At 37.9% G+C, this 22,327-nt stretch overlaps 1 protein-coding gene across 1 annotated transcript; it reads right to left on the bottom strand.

The window, feature by feature from the left end:
* Positions 1 to 216: 216 nt before the first annotated feature.
* Positions 217 to 21,765, bottom strand: RAB7B (RAB7B, member RAS oncogene family; the record flags this gene model as incomplete). The annotated part of the gene is given in 7 exon segments (XM_015821462.1): positions 217 to 920; positions 924 to 1,763; positions 4,018 to 4,143; positions 5,588 to 5,803; positions 7,258 to 7,384; positions 11,052 to 11,115; positions 21,557 to 21,765. Coding segments are annotated over 5 exon segments (603 nt in total).
* Positions 21,766 to 22,327: the final 562 nt, after the last annotated feature.

Here is a 22,327-nt window from a genome sequence, read left to right as displayed (position 1 = left end):
TTGAGTTGGCAGCACAATGTCCAAAAATGAATTTGGCTATGTCCTCACCAGCCAAACCTGAATTCCAAGGTGCTCAAGTAGTACAGTCAACAAAATATTTACAGAACAGATTCATGAGATCGTATTTCCAAGCCCAATTCATTCTGGCTTGCAATGAGATATTAGTTCAGGCTCTATGTGGTCCTTTTACAAGATGGAAATCAATAAAAATACTTATTAACTTAACATTTTATTACAGTTGTTGTCTGTACTGGCTGAGCTGTATATTTTCAATATTAGTCCAGCCTTTTTGTTTTAGTTTAAAAGAAGGTGACACATTCAATCAATATATGAGCAAAGAACAGATGCTTGCACCAGCTAGTCTTGACCTGATCTATATCTCTTGTGTTCTAGTTTACCTGCTCCTTGATCCATACTTATGCATCATTAACTATTACAGGAAGAAAGTATTTTTCTCCAGTACCTAAGTTCTTCCTTCTTGTAAGTATATTCAACAAAGAAGCAGACAGCAGGCTGACACGACAATAATTGGCCTGATTATGCTTCCAATTTCCATACAGATTCAATGTGAGAACATCTTTTCTGAAAATGGCTTCAATCTATGGCATATAAATACAATTCACATCTGAAACTCTTTTCAGTAAAAAACAGGATCTTTGAACAATGGTAAGAAAGAATTACATATCCAATGTTTTTAAAAAGAAATCCCTTTTTCAAATGCCTGCTATATATTTCCATGTACAAATTGATTCTATTATATTCCCTTTTCCAATATTTCATTTTTCTTTAGTATTTTTAAAAAATTCTCTGTAAACCTGCTTAAGTAAGCACTAACCTTCTACAAAATATAAGCACCCTGAAAATGGAATCTGCATTTATAGTTTTACAGTATTTTTTTGCTCAAGACCCTCTGTTTCTATNNNTGCATTTCTGCTGTAAAATCAATATTCTTAGATTAACATTGCATTTTCAAAGGCAGGAACTGAGAGGGGAAACCAAGCTGTAACTAGGGTGATCTAGTGTTTGAATGTTGGACCCAGACTATGCAAGATTCAGATTCGAGTCAACTCTTTACCATGGAAGTACACTGGATGGTTTTGAGCAAGTTACTCTTTCTCAACTCAACATACCTCATGACAGTTGTGGGAATAAAATGAGACATATACCTATGGCACTACATGTGTATATTAAGTAGCAGTTCCTGAATTATGTAGATCCACTTTCCCCAACCCACTCTAGCACCTTCAGATGTGCCATCTGGGAATTAAGCCATATCTAGAAAACACCAAGCCTTTCCAAGATGATCCAGATATTATCTACTATAGTTTTATCAAAAGAACATGACAAAAACTAGGAATCAGTTTCAATATGAGATCATATCATTCCATGGAGTGTTCTGGAACATAAATCTGAACTTCAAAATGTCATCTGAGAAGAGTCTGACTGATACAGTAAGGACATAAATCTTTCATTTGGTAAATATTTTCCCAATATTTGATGTTGATTTCTAAATGTCTGTGTGTTCACGAGCAGTCTGTTCTATCTTTGCTGGGATGCCAAAGGGCAATATTGTTATATTAGTTCATCTTTCACCCTGATGAGCAGCATTCCCCAGTAGCAGCAGCTGTTCCACGTGCCAGCTTTCAAACTGTATCCAAATGTCAATCATTCCAAACGAGATGTCAGCAACATCTGGTTGTGGGCTGATCTTCTGGACTTAGCTTTATAGATTCGGTTAGGTAGCTCTCAATCACCCCTTGATACTAAGAGAAAAATATAAATAATTAAAAATATAAATCTAAAATTTAAATATAAAAAATCATTTTGCAGGATATGACCATGTATTTACCTGGCCAATCATTTAAAAATTGTATAGACAGCAAACTCCCCTAAGAAACAGATATATGGGGATAGACAGATTAGTGTTTTATTATGAAACTGCCTGGTACATTCATGGAATTTATAAAATGTCAATTTTTTTAAAAAAAATATGACCTCCACTTTGGCTCTAGTGGTCCTTTATTTTCTTTTTCTTATTACAGTGAATGAGGTTATTTTAAGGGAAAGCTGGCTGCCCAATGTGTTTTAATTGTTTTTGTTAAGAGCCCTCCAATTGGAGAAAACTTTATTCCTTATTCATTATGTCATTTCGATTTTCCATTATTTTTTCTCAAATATAGAACCTTACAAATGCAGATTTCTTTCTCAATTCAAAGCTCTTTCTTAAACTTCTTAAGAAAGTTTGAAAGCCAGGCACTTTGTACTGCTTGGAGGAAGAAAAAACAATACAACCAAAAGTTACATTTTTAAAAACGGATAAAATTTTCAGTGCCATCACCTGTACTTTAGAAGAGTCTAAGAACATTCCTGCGCAATGTAAGCATAAGGCAAAAAGACATGTATTGTTTAATATAATACAAAATCATTAGTTGCAGGAAAATCAAAGCTGTCACGTTTTTTGGCAATGGTTCAGAGAGCATCAAACCTTCCTACCCACTTTTTGGTCATAGATTTCTGCTTTTATGTAATCCACTAATAATGTGATTCATCAAAGAAAAAGCCAAGAACCAGACTGTGGAAGGAAAATCTTTACATTTCTGCATATGGCAATGTGAGCAAATAGCAACACCTTGTGGTGAACCAGAGTTTTTTCATCCATCATGGTTCATTAGGCAAAACACATGGCTTTTACTTGGTCATAAGGGAAAAAAAGGAAACTAAAATCCACAACCAGACAATATCTTCATTAAAATGCCCTAAAGAAATGCAAGTTTCATGTTTGACACTACAGCTAGTACAAAAAGTATGAGATAAGGCTCCACGGCCCATTGCCAGGTCGCGGCCCTTTAGGAACTTGGCTGTGCAAGCGGCAGACGAGCATGCAAGCACTTGAAGCTGCATTTGTGCAAGCAGTGTGTGTGGACACGCAAAACCATCTACTCTCCTCCCCGCCACCACTTGTCCATAGAGCCAGAAATATTGGGGACTGCTGAGTTAAGGGAACCAATGTACAACCTTTAGGCCAGCTTATAACTAATTTTAGCTATTACATCTTCCTTTAGCTAATGATTTAAATGACAGTCTCACTAATCTTATCTTCATTACAATAATCCTGGCAGATATGGAGTCTCTCTTGTAACTTGTAGATTGAAACAAGTGTAACAATTTTTATATTAAAGAGCTTTCATTCCAGCTACCTTGATTTCTATTAGAATCAGGCTCTGTAGAAGGAGACCTAGCCACATAGAATTTGGCTTAGATCTTGCAAGTACAACCTCCAATTTTTAAATTGGAGTCAACTGGTAGTTGTAATCCAATATATCTAGAGAACTTCAGATTTTAAAGGACTATTCAGTGCCAATATATTGCTTCTTTTTGAGGTCACTTAAATCATCAGAATAGTGCTATTTGCTTCACATGTTCCATCACCATCAGAATGTATACATGGGAATACAAACACACAGTGGATGAAAAATATTATTTTCCCTCTTTTAAAATATCAGGGGCTCTTTGTTTTATTTTCTATTCTCTCAATTTGGAATTAATGACGATAAACCTTCAGGCTGTTCAACGTCTTTTTCCAGGCGAGGACTGGCCAGTTGCCAATGTATTTATGTGGACAGGAAAGAGAAGGAGTTTCCACTAAAAATTCAGTTTTCCAGAAATTGATCATAGAGAAATACCTTTTAGATTCTACAGTTTACTGATTGTTGATTGATTGCTATCAAGTTGTTGTTGACTCTTAGTGTTCATAGGTTAGATTTCGCCACAATGATCTGTCCCTAATCTGGTCTTACAGCATACAGTCCCTTGCTATTTTTAAAAATGTTTTCTCCCTTTTCTGATCTTCACAAGTTTGTTGGAAGAAAACAAATTAGAACATTAAATATTTATACGGCATATACTTTTGAAGATTTTAGTCTACCGTTGATGAACTGTTATTCTGAATTGTAGGCATGTCTTTGCTGTACAAAAGAGAACAGATTTTCTATTTCTTATAAGCAATTTGCTACTTACTCTTGATAGGGCTTGCCTTGTCAGGGTCTCAAAAGCCTGCACCACATTAATATCATTTTTGGCACTAACTTCAAAATATGCTATATCCTTCTCCTTGCACCATGATGAAGCCATCTCCTTGGACACCTAAAAAAAATTAAAAAAAATTGATCAGCTGGTAATATTACATGGAAAGTTGTTTCTTTCAAGAATGATTGAAAATGAATGCAATGAAAGTGCTGTTTATAGTTGTCATCCCCAAATAATGGAATATTAATAATAAATAATATCAAATATATAATGTAATATAACATAATAATATATCATATCGTATCATATCATATCATGAATCTTGGATGGCACATAGAAAATCTACACATTGACAGAATTTCCGTCTGTCAAATGCAAAAGTCACACTGCTTGGATCCGCATATATACAAGTAGTTCTCAACTCACAACAGTTCATTTAATGACTGTTCAAAGCTACAATGACACTGAAAAAAGTGACTTATGACTTTTTTTTACAAGACCATTGCAGAATCCCCGTGGTCACATGATCAAAATTCAGACACTTGGCAACTGGTTCATACTTATGACTGTTCCAGTGTCCCAGGGTCATGTGATCATCTTTAGCCACCTTCTGACAAGCAAAGTCAATGGGGAAGCCAGATTTACTTTTACAACCGGATTACTAACTTAACAAATGCAATGATTCACTTAACAACTGTGGCAAGAAAGTTCGTAAAATGGGGCAAAATTCACTTAACAACTGTCTTGCTTAGCAATGGAAATGTTGGGCTCAATTGTGGTCATAATTTGAGGACTACCTCAACTATGTAAGCCTATGTGTCTATGCCGATACATTACGACATCCTAGGTTCTTTGAAAGAACTCGATGCATATGAAGGCAACACCAGCTAAAGCAATAGTTAAATGGCCATAAAAATGATACATTGTTGTGTGCAATAAATTATAATATAATACATAAACAATAATAAAGTTATCTTGAGTTGTACTAGGAAAACTTTATATAGTGGTTAAACGAATATATTCTTGAAGCATCAGAGATCCTTGGAGAAGACAAGCTAATGGACAGGGAATACATGCTACATAGATTTGTTTTAATGCAGGTCTAAATCAAGTAGAGGGCAATTTTCATTCAAACGTAAGGAACAATTTCTTAAAAACAGTTATACTTTAATATAATGCAGAAGACATTTTTCATTGAAGGACTTAAGCAAGGGCTGGACAACCATCTGCTGTAGAAGCTCAGCAGCAAGATTTCTTGCATTATTCAGAGGCTAGACTCAGCACTAAACGAGATCCTATCCATTTTGATAGCTAACAAAAGGAATGCATAGGAATGCAGGCCTCCTGCACAAACACAGTTTAGTTCCAATATTCAATATCTGGAGATGGGAAAGTCCTATAATAAGTAGCATGGTAAAGATGCAAATAATTCTTTGTGTTACAAAAATGTTAGTTTTTCTTTAAGTTTATTATCTGAGAACAAACTGAATATTTGTCCTCAGATCCTGATTGGAGAGCTCTATATTCAACTTCCCTTCTTATTTCCACTTCCATCTCTTACTTGTCGATCTTTCAGATCAATTTTATTCCCCAGCACAACCATTGGGAAGCCTTGCTCTGTAGAGTTGACTTTCTGAAGAAAATCATTCCTCCAAACATCCAAGGACTCAAAAGAATCCATATCTGTGACATCAAAAGCCAGCATGCAACCATCTGAACCTTTGTAGAATGTGGACACAATGGACCGGAATCGTTCCTGGCCTCCAGTGTCCCAAATCTAAAGGAGGAAGAACATATAACCGTTAGTATTTGCAGTGTCAAAAACATTACTATTCTACAATTCAGTCATAATTATATTTTATCTCTCTATCTACAATTGACAAGAAGTCTTTCTGCATTAACATCAGTACCGCAACCATTACAGTAGAGATAGGTAACTCTTGGATGTGGGGTGCACATTTGGAAGTCTGAAGTATGTGATAAGCGTGCTCACTACATGACTACGAGAATATATTAACCTGTTCACAAAATGGATCTTATAATGGGGAGCGATGTTTTCAAAATCCCTACATATCAGAATATTGGGATGGGATACTTGGGATGCTCTTTACCATTCTAGTGGGGCTACTGTGGGCCTCAAAAGCATTCATATAACGTCAAAGGGTATCTGAGGTGGATGCTTTGCTTTGTAATACCTCCATCCTTCCTAATATTAAGCAAAAAATACATTCAGACAGGGAGCTATCTCCAAGGTACATTGAATAACACAAGGAAAGCCTCCCTTGCTTGATACTGAGGGAAACATCTGAACAAGGAGCCATGCCGCATACTTCAGGGAAGGAAAACAGAGTGTGAATGAATGAGCAGCAGGTTCAGTTCCACAGGTGTCAATAATTAAGGTTACGTTTATATGAAATATGAATATTGACTTTGATGTGTTATCAATTAAGAAATAGCAAGGAAATGGTGCTCACTGAGGCAATTGGCTAGCACAGGGGTAGGCAACCTTGGCTCTTTTATGACTTGTGGACTTCAATTCCCAGAATTCTTGAGCCAGCCCCGCTGATGGGAAAGGGAGAGGTTTCCAAGCTGAGCCATGCTGGCTCAGGAATTCTGGGAGTTGAAGTCCACGAGTCATAAAAGAGCCAAGGTTGCCTACCCCTAGGCTAGCAGAAGACTGATTTGGGACAAATTTGCAGAGGCTGTTACACAAACTGATTAACTATGCTTGCTGTTGAACTCCCACCTCGCCTCCCTATAGGTCACTGACATATAGGTAGGTGATTCCTCTTCTCAAAGGAAAACCAAAATACCATTGGAACACCCAACACTTTAAAGGTGACTATGTGAAAAACAAAAAGTTTATTAACAAAGTCAGCATTTTAGTGAGAGATGCAATTACAAAGTGATATTCTTAAGCTCTGAAGGAGTCTGATAGTTCCTTTCCCAACAAATTTTATTAAAAAGCACATAACATTGTAAGCTGCAGCTCACTTCATTAAATGCCAGCTACCAGACTCCTCTTGATTTTTTTGCCACCATAGACTAACATTATTTTCTTCTTACAATGTCTTAAGCTGTGGTCTCTCTTGGAAATTTGCTGCCAACAGTAATATAAACATATGAAAGTATTTCACAATATCTGTCTTTTCTTTGCAATACATTTGACTGAGCTATAAATATTTGGCTAAGCATGGAATAAGAGATCTGAGACATTAAAACATCTGTCACCTGCAATTTCAGTGGTGTGTGATCTACTTCCATAACTTTGGACAAAATACTAGCTCCCAGGGTGGTGCGATAGTCTTCATAAAATCTCTTGTGAATATACTGATGTAGGAGAGAAGTTTTTCCTACACTGTGGTGAAAGAAGAAGCACATATACAAATTTCATTTCAACAAGTTTGGATTGGAATGTTTTAAAAGATTGTCCATTAATGTTCTGTTTCACTTGAACTGATGAAATCAGAGAATCCTAATCAAAGACAAATTCTAATCCTAATCAGTTATTGCCTGTACTAAAATAAGTCTGTAGAAATGTTAGAACTATTTAGTTATACTCTTTATGCAATTTAGGTGATCAGCATGGCCTTATCTCAGACACTGTATCCATTGCTTTTATATTTGTTCACAAGCAACAAATGTGAGATCATCTCCTGACTAGGTTCTTATGTAATTTATAGAAGATGTGTCTTTCTTGGTGTCTAAAATAGAGTGGTCTGGACATTTCACTCTATGTACTGGTGGTGCCATCATGTTTGTTTGATGATGATCCAGGTTTTAACATCTGCATAGCAAGTATTAGTTGGGTAAGTGAAAGTGTTCAGTACAATCTATCTGACCGACACTGGCCAACAAAACACCTAGAGTTGCCATTTAATCATATATTTGGACTGCGATCTGTTCTTAAACTTAGCAGGCTCTCTTTAGTGTAATTTTTGTAAGTAGTCATTTTTTTAATTTCCAGAACACCATTTCTATTCTTTGTTTTGTCTCCTGATTTCTACTTGTTGGGCTGTATGAATTTTCTTATACAACATCTATTTAATATATATACCCTGGAATATTCTAATTGCTTTATCTGCAAGTGGACAGTGGAAAATCTCTAATCAATATACAAACATTATAAAAGAAATGTAAACTCAAATGAATACAATAATTCTCACTAGATCAGGGACAGCATACTCTGTTTTCTTCCCTTGTAACTCTCCCAGCTTCAGAAGAAAAATATGGATGCTCAAAACATTATATCATAAATGGTACAATGGGAAATGGTGTGGCATAATGGTGAAAGTGCTGGAGAGCCAGGTTCTAGTCCATCTCTCCCAGAGGTTTGTTCGGTGACTCTGGACCACTGTCTCAGCCCTCTCTCACAACAAGGTTGTTGTTGTGTGTGGGGGTGGGGAATAGGAAGAAAGCTACATACTAATACTATAATGTGATGGTGATCTGCTAGCAAGTCTCTGTGGAGTCTTAGTGACCATATAAATTTCTTCAGAAAGAAATAATATACAGTACTTAATAACAAATATTATTTTTTTGCTACATATATACCACTACATCAATGAACACTCACAGCAGTTTAGAAAACATTAAAAAAATACCCATAAGAGTTTATCGGGGTGGTGGTTGTGGGAATAACTCAAAATCCATTTCAAAATTGTAGCCATCCAGTTTCAACAATGGTGATTCAAATATTTATTTCAAATAGGTGATTCCATCAAATTAGTTTCAGATAATAATTTCCAAATTAATCTTGCATAGCATATATTTGCAAGTATTGATCAATATACAATATACAAATGTAATTGACAAAAATAATCCTATGGATTGTTTATTTGGAAGCAAATAGCAACTACTGTACAGTAGCAACTACTGACAATCCCAAAGATGCTTTTTCATGGGGCAACTGGACTTTCTTGGGTTTTTTGGAAGATGTTTCACTTCGCATCCAAGAAGCTTTTTCAGCTAAAGAAGCTTCTTGGATGAGAAGCGAAACGTATTCCAAGAAAAACAAAGTCCAATTGCCTTGTGAAAAAAGCGTCTTTAGATAACTATGACCTGGATGACTGAGAATCTCCATAGACATTCAACTAGAGATAACTTAAAAAAGAAGAAATATTCTCTTTGCCTGCTTTGTTGTTTATCTGATCTGTAGCGTATCACTAACAAATTGCTAACTCAATCTGGTCATACTAGTAGCACAAAGTAGATAGCTGTAGTGTAATATTCCTATTAAAGTCAGCAAGTAGAAATTCCATTTTTTTCTGGAGTAACTGGTCATAAATCCATGGCACATTCATCTAAGTACTTTGATCTTTTTTAAAATAGGTTAACTACAATGGTCATATGTCAAAGGACTTTTTTTCTAAAGTAATATATCAGGATAGTGAGGGTTGCTTAAGGAGCACCTTTATTGAATCACAAAAGTCATCTGTCACATCCATAATTTTCCTTGACTTTATTTATGGTGGGGGGTTTTTTAAAAAAAATTGAACATTTTATGATGTACTGTCAGTTGCATTTCACATATCTATCACCAATCCTTTAAAACATTATTGCAGCAGTTTTTACACATCATCTTAGAAAGAGGAATTCCAAGAACTGAAATAGTATTTTAAGTATTAATGGACATGAAATTCCATTTTCTAAGAGTATATGCACCATTTAATTAAAAATTAATTATATTTTAATATTTTATTGTACACCTCCCAGTCCTTCTTTGAGGGAGACGAGCAGTTCAGAAATGTGAAAAATAAATAACTTTTTTAAAAAAATAATACACATTTTCCCCAAGTATATGTTTATGATTCATCAGTAATGAGGAACAGAGAACTTTCGAATGAGTATTATCCAGCAAATTAGTCTAAGGAGTCCTTAAACTCCACCTGCCTATTCTTTAAAATGTACCCCTTCTGCTTCACTTAGAGAAAAAAATTCCATCTGGGTGAAAAAAAAATAGCCAGGACTATAAGAGAGAAGTAATGAATAAAGATTTGCTAGTGAACATTATGCAGCATATTCAAGCCGGAATTCCATATTTTTCTATTCTGCTCACAAATGCTTGAAATTTAAAACTACAAAAGTTCTTCTTCACCCACTCTAAACTCTACATAATTAAGTATGTGAATCTACTTTCATTTCTAATGGAAAAATTTCTTTCCTCTTTCCAATTTCAGAAAAAAAATACACCATTATTTTCAACTTATTTTAAACTTGCAAGATTATGTTACAACCAGTAAAAGTATTTTTAATGTGGAGTTGATTACTGGGTCTATCTAGTGGATAGATACACTCTGGTTATGTTGTACGTCCTTCTCCTATTTGCAATAGGAATAAGAGAGCATCTGAGCTGCAGAAGCATATTATCATAAAAGAATATCTGCCTTCTGTGGACTGAAAATATATTTAATCCCTTGTTGCCCTAGCAATGGATTTTGCATATCTTTGTCAAAGTTATCTTCCTTACTCTCTATACTGCTCCACTGAGTACTCTCTACATCACTCCCAGCAGAGGGGCATGCTCCAGGTCCCCTCTATTCAACAATGTCATCTTATTGGAGTCCTGCTTTCTCTGTGGAACAACATCCCTGTGAAGATCCAGACTATCTTATCTGTTGTAAGACTCTGAAGACCTGGCTGTCCTAGCCGACATTTGGGCCAGGAGGTTAGGTGAGTTATGCTGTTGGCATGGTTTTATGGCTGGGATGTATTATTCCAGTTGGTTATCATGGATTATTGTTTGTAACTGCTGACTTTGTATGTCACCACATTCGCTGTTATGAGATGATTACATAATTACATAAATAAAGAAACACTTCTGGGATAGTCACTAGAAAGCCAAAGTCAGAAGGGGACATCCCAGTTCAAATCATTCTCCACGCAGCCTGTGACTTTCAGCCAGTCGCCATTTTATCGTTTTCTGTCTCCTTAACCTGTCTCACAAACTTATTATGAGAATAAAATGGGAGTTCACGATGAGAGAGAGAAATGCATCTTAGAAAAGATTTTAAAAATATGCTTACCCCAAGGCTCCAATGATAATGATTTTCAAATCCACTTTTTTACTTGGACCCATGAATGTGGGACCTACAATGTGAAAAGGAGGAAAGAAACTATTATTTTGTATCTCAAATCATCAAAATAGCAGAAATTCATTCAGAAACACATATAGCACAGCAGCAGTAAGCATTAAATCCCAAGTATCTTACTGTTTTACTTTGTTTTACTGCAGAAAAAGCATGTTTGGTTTTGGTTAAGACTCCTTAATAAACCTTCTCTCAAGGATTATACCATATAGGATTTAATGTCTGTTTGTCACAAAGAATAGGTGGACAGATTTAGCAGGCGAGCTCACATTTTTAAGCAGTGCCAGAGGCAGTGCTAGATCCTGCCAGCTAGAAAGTGATAAAAAGAAAAAGAGGTAAAGAAGGAATTTCTTGTTCATACTTATGCCTGGAGAGCTACTGAGATTTCATGTCAAGGACTTCTCTGCTTTGAAGTACCCCCAGAAAGATAATGAGGAAGTTATCCTGGATAACATCCTCATTATAATATAATTAGACAATTGCTATTTCCATGCTTCAAACAAGAAGTGGGGTCAGGATAGATGACCTGTCAAATTAAAAAAATATGCAAAATGTTCTTTCTAACCTCATTCAACTGATTGTTTTCTTCTTCCTGGCTAAGGTTAGTTCCCCACTATTGTTAAATAGCCATCAATTTGCTCCTTATCTCAAGCTATTATATGTAGGGCATATACTAATGCCTGTATAGCATGTTTCCCCATTTATATATCATGCAAAAACTTTTTTTTATAATCACAGTGAAGATGATGTTAAATTGAATGTCTTAGGTCAGTGATGGCGAACCTTTTAGAGACCGAGTGCCCAAACTGCAACCCCAAACCCACTTCAGTATTGTCGGGTGCCGGGTGGACGTGGCCCATTGGGTGGGTGTGGCCCATTGGGTGGGCATGGTGCATTGGCTAGGCGTGGCTGCAGTGGTAACAGCAGACTGGGTGGGACTAAAAAGTTCAATCAATCAATTCCAACTTTGCGAGATCTTTTTTTTCCCCGCGAGAAGTTGAAATTGATTGATTGAACTTTTTTTTTTTCACATGGCGGCGGAGGCCTAAAGCGAAAAGGTTTTATAAAACCCAGCTGAAGGCCTAGGACTGGGGTGATGGCACACATGTCCGCAGAGAGGGCTCTGCGAGCCACCTGTGGCACGCGTGCCTTAGGTTCGCCACCACGGTCTTAGGTTATTTTTTGCTAATAAATAAAACAGCTTGTAGCTGGTGATGTAGTTATTGAATGAGGAGGAACAAACAAGCAGGAGACTAAACCCCTGATCTGGAGCAGGATCCCCTCACAGACCAGCTTTTGGAATGGAATAAAGTCTCCTGCTGTGAGCAGGGGGTTGGACTAGAAGACCTCCAAAGTCTCTTCCAACCCTGTTATTCTGTCCACCTTGGTGAATTGCTTCCCAGGTAATCTACATTCTCTCCATAATATGCAAGCAGCAAATAATAATATTAATAATGATTTTACTTTGCTGTGTACGTAATAATATCAGCAGCTAATTGTGGCTTGAACCAGAGAGTTTGTGATTGTACTGCTCTGCTTATAGTGGCTTATGTTGTTTGGATTCATTTTTATCATATGATTTAAGCTGCACTAAAAAAACCCAAGTATTAAATAAAAAGAAAAATGTCAACACAAATTAAAAGATGCTTTTATTACTTTAATTCCATCTGCCTTTCCTGCAAATAATTCCCACATTTATGCTGTAGTTTCTGCAGCAATGAAAGGAGAAAGAACTTGGGACACCTTTTATACAGAGCTGACAACGAGGTGATTGTCACTCAAAGGGCTCTAAACAAACCTACCAGTGATGCTGCTGCATGTAGGAGATAGCACCACACATTGTCATTTAACAAAGGCTTTCTCCATGGATATATTACTTCTACTGTAATTGGGGAAAAAAATATTTCTCTTCTTGGGCTTGACTTTCATTGATTTGCCCTCATTCAAGGTTCAATATTATGTAGCCCTAATAAAGGACAACCTTCTTTAGAAATCCCTGGGATTTCCTTAAGTATTTTTATCTAATAAAATAAATTGGAGAATATAGCTTATTTTATGCATATCATAGTTGCAATCTCTAATTTAATGCATCAAAATATAGGATGTGCAAACACCTAGAGTTATAGTTTCTAAATTCCTATGGTTGCTCCATCTGTGACTGAGCAGGAGTATTATTATTATTATAATAATTTAAAATTTGTATGCTATCTATCTCTAGTCACATTATTAGAGAATAATTTGATAGGCAGATCAATGCCTAAATACCTGGCTGATTGTGACCAACCATAATGATATTTCAAATTATATCTCTCTCTCATACAATAGAATTTTAAGATTACATTCTTAGGGCATTCGGGCACAGTGTCAATCTATAGTTTACTGTTCACTAAAAGATTTTGATCTTATTCACAAAGGAAGGGGAACAGAAAAAAAAACATGAGTTCAAAGCTACAATTGTTCATTCTCATTCTCATCATGGCAGACCATGGTTTGTGGTCACATCTCAGCCAAACCTATGCGGATTCATTTGGGGGACCATCCTTGTTACATATGTAGCATATTTTTATTATTACTGATAAATCTCAAGCTATAATTTCTGGAATTGCTCAAATGCAGTGATCCTGCTCCCTTCTATTCAATATCATATTTGCAAAGAAAAGATCTAAAATGCCAACATAAGAACATGTGTGCTGCTGCTGAACACCATCTCCAATGTAAAATGTGCCTTTTGGTTCGCTTTTTAAAAATGAAAAACTCTCCATACTTCCTTTCTGTGTGATGGCTTATGAGAGCCAGAGAAGTGCTGAATATGCTGCTGCGCCATCAGTTCTTGTTTATATGGGAATTTATAGGGGAGACATCGGATAGCAGCAGTGCTTTTTTTGTAAAAAAAAAAAAAAAAAAAGGTGCCGGAACTCACACGTCATACAACCCGCCTTGCCTACCCTACAAGGTTCCATCCAAAAAAGGTGCCGGAACTCCGTTCTGGGCGTTCTATGAAAAAAAAAAAAGCCCTGGATAGCAGTAATCTTGTATCCTATGGCAGGGCTTTTCAACCAGTGGTATGGGTACCACCTGTGGTACATTGGCACCTGGCAGGTGGTACGCGACCATCCTAGAAAAGTGGTAGTGGGGGAGGGGAATGAGCTGAACTGGTGGCAGCACTGCACAAACCTGAGCGAGAGATGGCTGGAGCTGCAGGGCTGTCAGGGCTCAGCGGAAGCACCAGGATCAGCGCCAGGCTCCAGCTGATCCTGATGCTTCTGCTGAGCCCTGAAGAAGCACCAATCAGCTGGAAAGCCGCACTGATCCTCGTGCTTCTGCTGAGCCCAGAAGAAGCATCGGTCAGCTGGAATGTTGCAGCATCTCCAGGGTCTTGTGATTTATATTCAGATGCTTGGCAACTGATTCATATTTATGATGGTCCCAGGGTCATGTGAAGTGATCAAAACCTGCTGCAACTATCCAGCAGACAGGGGGAATAAAAACCAACCCCCCCACCCCACCCCCGCTGCCAATCCTCAACAGAAATGCTCACAACAATAAAAACCTCGGGTAGGAGGAAGAGCGCCGCCGGATGGGCAGGCATGTGTCTTGTTCGGCTGTGGCTTGGGGGGCACTTTTTTCAGTGCCATTGTAACTTCTAAGAATCACTAAGCGAACTGTTGTAAGTCGAGGACTACCTGTACTTTATCACTTTTTTCATTTGGGGGGGGTCATCAAGTTTTTGACACCTTGCTAGGCGACTGGTGGTACTCAGATATTGCCATATTCTAAAAGTGGTACAATGGGTGAAAAGGTTGAAAAGCCCTGTCCTATGGAATATGTCATCAGCTCTAAGAGTACTGACAGGTAAGAATAGCATTCTTATCTTGTGTTATTTGTATGCCTCTATCTATCTGTCTCTCTCTCTATCTACCTACCTTCCTGCTATACAGGTAGTTCTCCATCTAGAACCATTTGTTTAGTGACCATTTGAAGTTAGAACGGCACTGAAAAAAGTGATTAATAAGCGGTTCTCACACTTACAACCATTGCAGTATCCCCAGTCACGTGATCAAAATACGGGCGCTTGGCAACCACCATATATTTAAGATGGTTGCAGCGTCCTGGGGTTGTCATTTACAAATTTCCTAGGGAGCCTCTGATTAGCAGAATCAATGGGAGAAGCCAGATTTGCTTAACAACCACATGATTCACTTAACTGGTCAAAAAGATCATAAAATGCATGAGAGAGACTCACTTAACAATTGCCTTGCTTAGCAATAGAAATATTGAGCTCAACTGTACAGGACTACCTGTACAGCTCATAGATCTACCGTACCAAGGACCAAGAGAAATTAACAAAAAAAATATAAAGCTTGATCACAGTTCATCACCAGCTGTAACCAGAGATGGAGCCCCATCCTCTTGACCCAGAGAGAGATAACCATGGACCAGGTTCTTCCAAAACTCACAGCCAGATTTCCACAGAAGAACTCTGTGGGACTAAACAGGAATGCACTAATGGATAACATTTCTGCATAGGATACACAGTGACTATCACTCTGATTTTAAATAAAGCTTTCTTATCCATCATTTTATGCTAGAACAAACACCATGTAAAATGTATGATCCCAGAGGCCCAGAAGACCAAAAGTACTATACTTCCAGATCTCATGGTGACACTTGCTTTCCAAACAAACATATGACTCATTCATGTATGATTTTGAAAGAAGTAGACTCATGAATAATGAGTATGCAGGAAAACATTTTTGCTACTATTTAATTACATAAACATTTTCCATTCCCATTGCTGCCCAGCAAAGGTGAAAGTCCAGCTAGTAAGTAATTGGCGGTGTTACTCAGATTTCAACTATCATCATTGTTATACATCTGGTAATGATATCCTGGTCATTTATTAGGCGGGTGGGAGTTTCTACAATGTTCTTGTAAGATACAGCACTAATTTACCTTTTAGATTTTCATAGCACTAACCTGTTTAAATCCAAAAAGCATCAATCAGCTTTGTTGAAGGACCTGGTTCATAAAGGCCAGTTCTATGTAAAATTACCATCTCTTTTTAAAGCAAAGTTATTATGCTTCTCAAAATTTTGTGATAAGCACAAGATTTTCCTTTCCCTCCTCCCACATAATCTACTATAATTTAAGATGCAACAAACAACTAGACACACAACTGAAATGAATCAACATTCTTTCCTTCTTTACAATACCATTCATAGCTCCTGAAGCTTTATTTTAAACCAAAAAAACAGGTCAAGAAAAAAACAGCACTACAAACAATGGAAAACATATTTAGCTTAGATTAATATTCCCAGTGGTTCAAATGGTGTGAACTAAACAAAATTAAAGAATCAGGGCTTTTAAATATGCAGCATAATGAGAAAATGAATTAGTTATGCAGCAGATATAATTAAATCGGCTGCATGTGTTTATGTTTATTCATTTTATTATCTCCTTGTATATGACTGTATCAGTCAGGCTTAAAACTGAAGCAATGACCAGCAAGGTTTTTCATTAACCTGCTTGGAGTTTTACAAGATTTCCACAATGTATACTTTAAGCAACAATCTCCAAACTTTTCAGTTCATCAATCCCTTCATGAAGTTTCAAATTGTTCATCAATACCTCCACAACATTATATGAAAATAGTTTAACACTACTTAAATGATGATACCAATAACAACAATCATACTCAAGGCAACTCTCGCTGGCAGCTGGCCATCTAACCATGAGAACATTGTTTTTTTTCACTAGTCACCTCACCTTCAGGATTAAGAACTAGCACAGAGCTCTACAGAGCTCTTAGAAGACAGTGGATACAGTACATTCATCATGGTCTATGCAGTTCTTTTAAGTGTAGACATATTTCAAACTCAGCCTCATTAATTTCTTTTTTAACCAAGTTAAAAAAACAGTGTGTTGTTATTAAAGGGCCTTGTGCAGAAATATCAGTGAAATGAGCAAATAACAAATGATCTCCAAAATCTGGGGAGACCTAGAGATGGGGCTACTCAACTCTGTGATACTTCTAGCTTTAAGGATCTAATCACAGAGATGGAACCACACAGAAGATCACACTTGTTATATGGGAACCACACAGATCCTGATCTGATAGTGACATTAGACAGCAAGCAGCAATTTTAACCCATCCTTAATGTCATAAATCCTCTCAAGGCAACTTGCAGAACAAACTACACTTAATATTCATGTATAAAATGATTTAATCCATCTCAGGATATACAGTGAAGTTTAGAAGGAAGATAATCTACTTTATAAACATCAAGATGGATTTAATTTTCCCTGGCTTGCTTTGCATCAAGGCAAGTTTCTTCTGTGCCTGTCTTATATATACACACCATATGTCTGAAGTAGTAGAGAAGCAGCTGAAAAGAATTTATGCAAAAACTATTTGGGTAAGTAAAAACTTAAGTTTATCGATCTGGTCCAATACAGTAATTTTGACTTCATTTTCTTCAAACTGAATAACCCTATAAAGCTTAGCATAGACCTAACATATAACACTAAATAATAAATACAGTATTGTATTGATTAAAGCCAAATGTTATGAATGAATCTCAAATACTATCTAGTAAATTATTTCAAATAATAATAACCAATAAACACAGGAATACCACTACATGGTTTGCTTCCCTTGGAGTGAATGACTTGGGATTCTTGGGATTCTATACATGCCATAAACCAGGGGTAGGCAACCTTGGCTCTTTTATGACTCGTGGACTTCAACTCCCAGAATTCCTGAGCCAGCCATGCTGAGGGGAAAGAGAGAGGTTTCCATGCTGAGCCATGCTGGCTCAGGAATTCTGGGAGTTGAAGTCCACGAGTCATAAAAGAGCCAAGGTTGCCTACCCGTGCCATAAACAAAAAGAGGAGAATGCCAAAAAAACATGAGGCAGAGTCAGAAGAAGTTAGAGAGACAATATCAAAGACATGCTACAATATCAAATAACAATGGTGGAGGCCACTAGAAATGCAAGAACCAGAATTTGTATCTTCCTCAGCACCCGAAGTGGTAAAAAAGGAAGTAAAGAAGAAGGAAGAAGTAAGCATAGGTAATGTTTTCATATTTTAACTATATGAACAGTGTTTTTGTTTTGTGTTTTGTTAGTTAACTAACAGAAACACCTCAATCTGGCCAGAAATAGGAGAATCTATCAAATTCAGTTTTACTCTGCTTCTAATTTTCTGAGCCAGTTCCAATTTTAGACATTTTCAAGGGCTGCTTCACATAGCAGGTATTACTGTACACCCCTCAGGTTACCATTTTATGAATCACCAAATTTAGTCCATCTCTTTCGTGAAAGGACACGTCTGATTTTTTTCAGCTCAATCTTGTCACAGATTTGTAGTTATCCAGCATTGATGTTACATGTGTATCTTTGCCACTAATGTTAAGTGATTGCTCAGTGTCGTTTTGGGGGCACCAGACTATGAATATTGTATGCCCCATAAAAGGAAATGCAACCTCATCAGAAGGTCTAATTATTATTGATCCTGTTAGAATTCAGTTTTGGCTAACTATTTTCCCAGTCCTTTACAGCCTGGACACACTGAGAGTCTGGAAACATCAAACCATGAAAGCACATGAAAGAAATATAGCTACGTATTGCCATGTTGATGACATATAATATAATGTTATTATATGAAATAATATGAGAGGCCTTGTAGAATCCCCAAGGAAATTTCCCAAGATGGTCTGATAGCACCCAGAGAAATAGCTCGAAACCGCCATAAAAACAGAGTCTTCAATTCCCTGAATGCTGCAACAAGATCTTGCCATGAGATCCATGAGTGCCAGTAGGGTTTTACTCCCTATTCCCCCCCCCCCCGCGTGATGATCTCTGGAAAGGAGCAAGATAAGTAATTTCTAAGCTACCTAAGAATTCCTGATAACTGGCTTCCCCGGATTAGACTCAGTGATTAAATCACAAATCTAATACTTCATGATTTTTCCCTGACTTGACAAAAAAATTCACAAACATGGATCACAGACATAGCTTAGCAAGATTAGAATCTTTATTGTATACTCAAATGATACCATACACAACAGTTGATTACCCATGGCACAAAAGAGATACAAATAACTTTTATACTTTGTGAGAATAGAATAGAATAGAATAGAATAGAAAGGGACCTTGGAGGTCTTCTAGTCCAGCCCCCTGCTCAAGCAGGAGAACCTAAACCATCTTAGACAAGTAGCTTTTTAAAAATCTCCAGTGATGGAGTGTCCACGATTTCTGGAGGCAGGCTGTTCCACTGGTTAATTGTCCTCACTGTCAGAAAGTTTCTCATTAATTCTAGGTTGCTTCTCTCTTTGATCAGTTTCCAACCACTGTTTCTTATTTTTCCCCTGGCGCTTTGGTAAATAACATAACCCCCTCTTCTTTGTGGCAGCCCCTCAAGTACTGGAATATTGCTATCATGTCTCCCCTATTTCTTCTTTTCTTTAGACTAGCCAAACCCAAGTCCTGCAACCGTTCTTCATATTTTTTTAGTCTCCAGACCTTCGGGGTTAATGAATACTTGCTATGCCACTTGAAGACTTTCAAGTGGGGCAAATGTATCCTTACACAATGGCCATCTTACATGTACTTCTTCAGGAGGTAATAACAAAACTACTTCAGATGGTTATTATTAAATGGTGCAGCACAGCAGTAGTGCCCAAAGAGACACCAAGTGCAGTGTGATCCAAATAATCATGTCAATGAAGAATTGCCCAAACTCCTTATAGTTGAGCTCAAATATATACATTTTATACCAATGTATATATGGGTTTCCCTATTGCGTTTTAATTTTTTGTTCATTTTCCCCTAATGTGTGCAAATTGTGTGCATTTAAAATTCAGAAAAATGTTGATATGGCTGGCAAATGCATAAACTATATTTCAGGTTGTGCACTGGCTCAAGAAGGCCACACTGAAAAATAAAATACAAACCAAATGACACCCCCCCCCAAAAAAACCCTGCCTTTTGACAGCCTTTGGTGATTGGAGACTTCAGTGGCTGTGGCTTAATAAAGCTGGCTTTACTACTGCAGCAGGAAACCTCAAGTTATACTTGGGCAATTCTTTTCTTACAGCTGAAACACACCCTGCTTTATAATACAATTTTTTCATCCCTTATATTTTTATTCATGTTCAACCTGGCTGTATTGCTTGCATTTCTAAACGACAAGTTTGGTATCCTATTCAACTCAGGGCAGAATATTTATTGTTCAGTTTCATAAGGAGACAGGCTGGCATGAGAAGTGAAATAACTGAGGCTTGGTGACCAGTTTTGTTTTTGCCAATCCTGCTTCCAAATTTTTCACATCCATCCCAAACTGAACCTGCAGCCATATCATGATGACTGTATCTGGGAGTAAGCCACTTCAAAAGTTTAACCTGCTTATAGTACAAGTGTGTGCATGTCTACATGCTCAGGAAGTTCCTGAAATCAAATTATTGAACCTGGAAGCAGGTTCAATAAAATGTAAGGATTTTTTTTAAACTCAAACAGGACTTTCCTTTTCTAAAAGTTGTTCAGAATTGTGTTATAAACAAATAAAATTGCATAACACAGAATTATGTTATAACAAATTTGTTATGAACAAATTAAACTTTTTCCGACTGTTTGTTTCTATTTACTAAGTGGAATACCGTATCTATTCTAAGCCCACTGAGCCACTCATAAAATACAAAGAAGCCCAGCCTACTCTTTATGCAAGGATCTCAGATGAGATCATTCAAATTTCTTTTTTTTTTTTTAGTGTATTTCTCCCAAGCTGTCCATGTTAGACTTGGCTCGAAAGAGGAACAGCCCAACCAAGCCTAATTCAAGTCATAATTGAGTGAATCATAACAGATTTCCCTTTCTTTTAGATGCATAGTTTCAAAATGAATGTTTATATTATGCCGGTGGATTCAGAAACTCCTTTTTTTTCTCATGGCCTAACACTGCATCTTGTTATTTTTCTGCCAAAATCCGGTGAAGAAGCTGAAGGAGAAAAAAATAAACTACTCTTTTTGACTCTCATCTTTACATTTCTTGGACAAACCCTATTCCAGCCTTCCCCAGCTTCGCCCCCTTTCAAATGTTCCGGAGTAACACGCCAGTTGGGCCCAAGATATTGTAGCTAAATACCATCTGAAAGGCCTCCCCAGATGGGAAAGGCTACCGATGCGCGCCTCGGCAGTCGCACTTGAAGAATTTAAAAGCTTTTGTTGTTGTTGTTGTTTTTGCTACGACTCTTGCCAGGCCGGGACACCTAGCGATTCGCCAGATGTCCAGGTCCGGTTTTGGATGCTAAAGCTCAACGCCGATCTGCCTCGGCGCCTATACAGGCTCGGCTGCCACCTCCTCTGCAGCGATGTTTTCCGTCACACCTAACCCAGCCTCACAGGCTACACCTGGCTCGAGGAGAGCCAGTCCCAAATTACTTACTGGCGTTGCTTCTGCCGGGTTTGAAGTTTCGTTGCCGGGTTGTGCTGACTCTCCGGGAAAGTTCGGAACAGAGTCCTCCGCTCCCGAAAGCGTTCGGGAAAACCCCGAATCTCAACAAGGAACGAAGATCAAGCGAAAGTTTGGGGCAGGATCCTACTTCCCAGCAGCTCCTCCAAACACGCGCTTTCTTTGTTGGGATCTCCTCTCCCCCCCCCCGCGCCCCCAGAGTAGAGTGGGAGGGTGGCTCAAAAGACCGCCCCCTCCAGATGACGTTGCGCAAGCGAGGCCGGAGGGAAAGAGCTTAGTCTGCAGATTATTTTTTTATGCAGCGGTCGGAGCGAAGAGGAAGTGGAGTTTTGGCAAATGGCTCGTAAACTTGTTTATGTAGACCTGGCTTGAGATTCCTTGTTTGAGAAGTAGGATTGGAAACTCTGGCAGTCGGAAGTAGCCCTGTCCCCTAAAGCGAACCTCCTGGTCCGCGAGGCTGCAACTCGTAGGCACGGAGCCCAAAGCCAAGCCCGGTCTCTGCGTCTTTGCTGCTGGGCACGCTTTGGGACTTTCAGCCGCAGACGGTCACGCTTTCGCCCGCTGCATCTGGGGTTTCCCTTAAATCCGCGGAGACGGGCGGAAAAGAGTTGGCAGTCTGGTCCAAATTCTTTAAGAAATCCCCGTGCAAATGATATGTGTTTGCTCACCGTTTGCTGCTGGAGGTGCCCGATTTAATTTCCAAACAAATGCTGGGAGTCGACCCCATCCAGAAGGCAACCTTAC

Source organism: Protobothrops mucrosquamatus, unplaced genomic scaffold (genome assembly GCF_001527695.2).
Source record: "Protobothrops mucrosquamatus isolate PMUCROS unplaced genomic scaffold, P.Mucros_1.0 scaffold1334, whole genome shotgun sequence".
Lineage (NCBI taxonomy): Eukaryota > Metazoa > Chordata > Lepidosauria > Squamata > Viperidae > Protobothrops > Protobothrops mucrosquamatus.
This window is presented reverse-complemented; position numbering and strand designations above follow the sequence as displayed.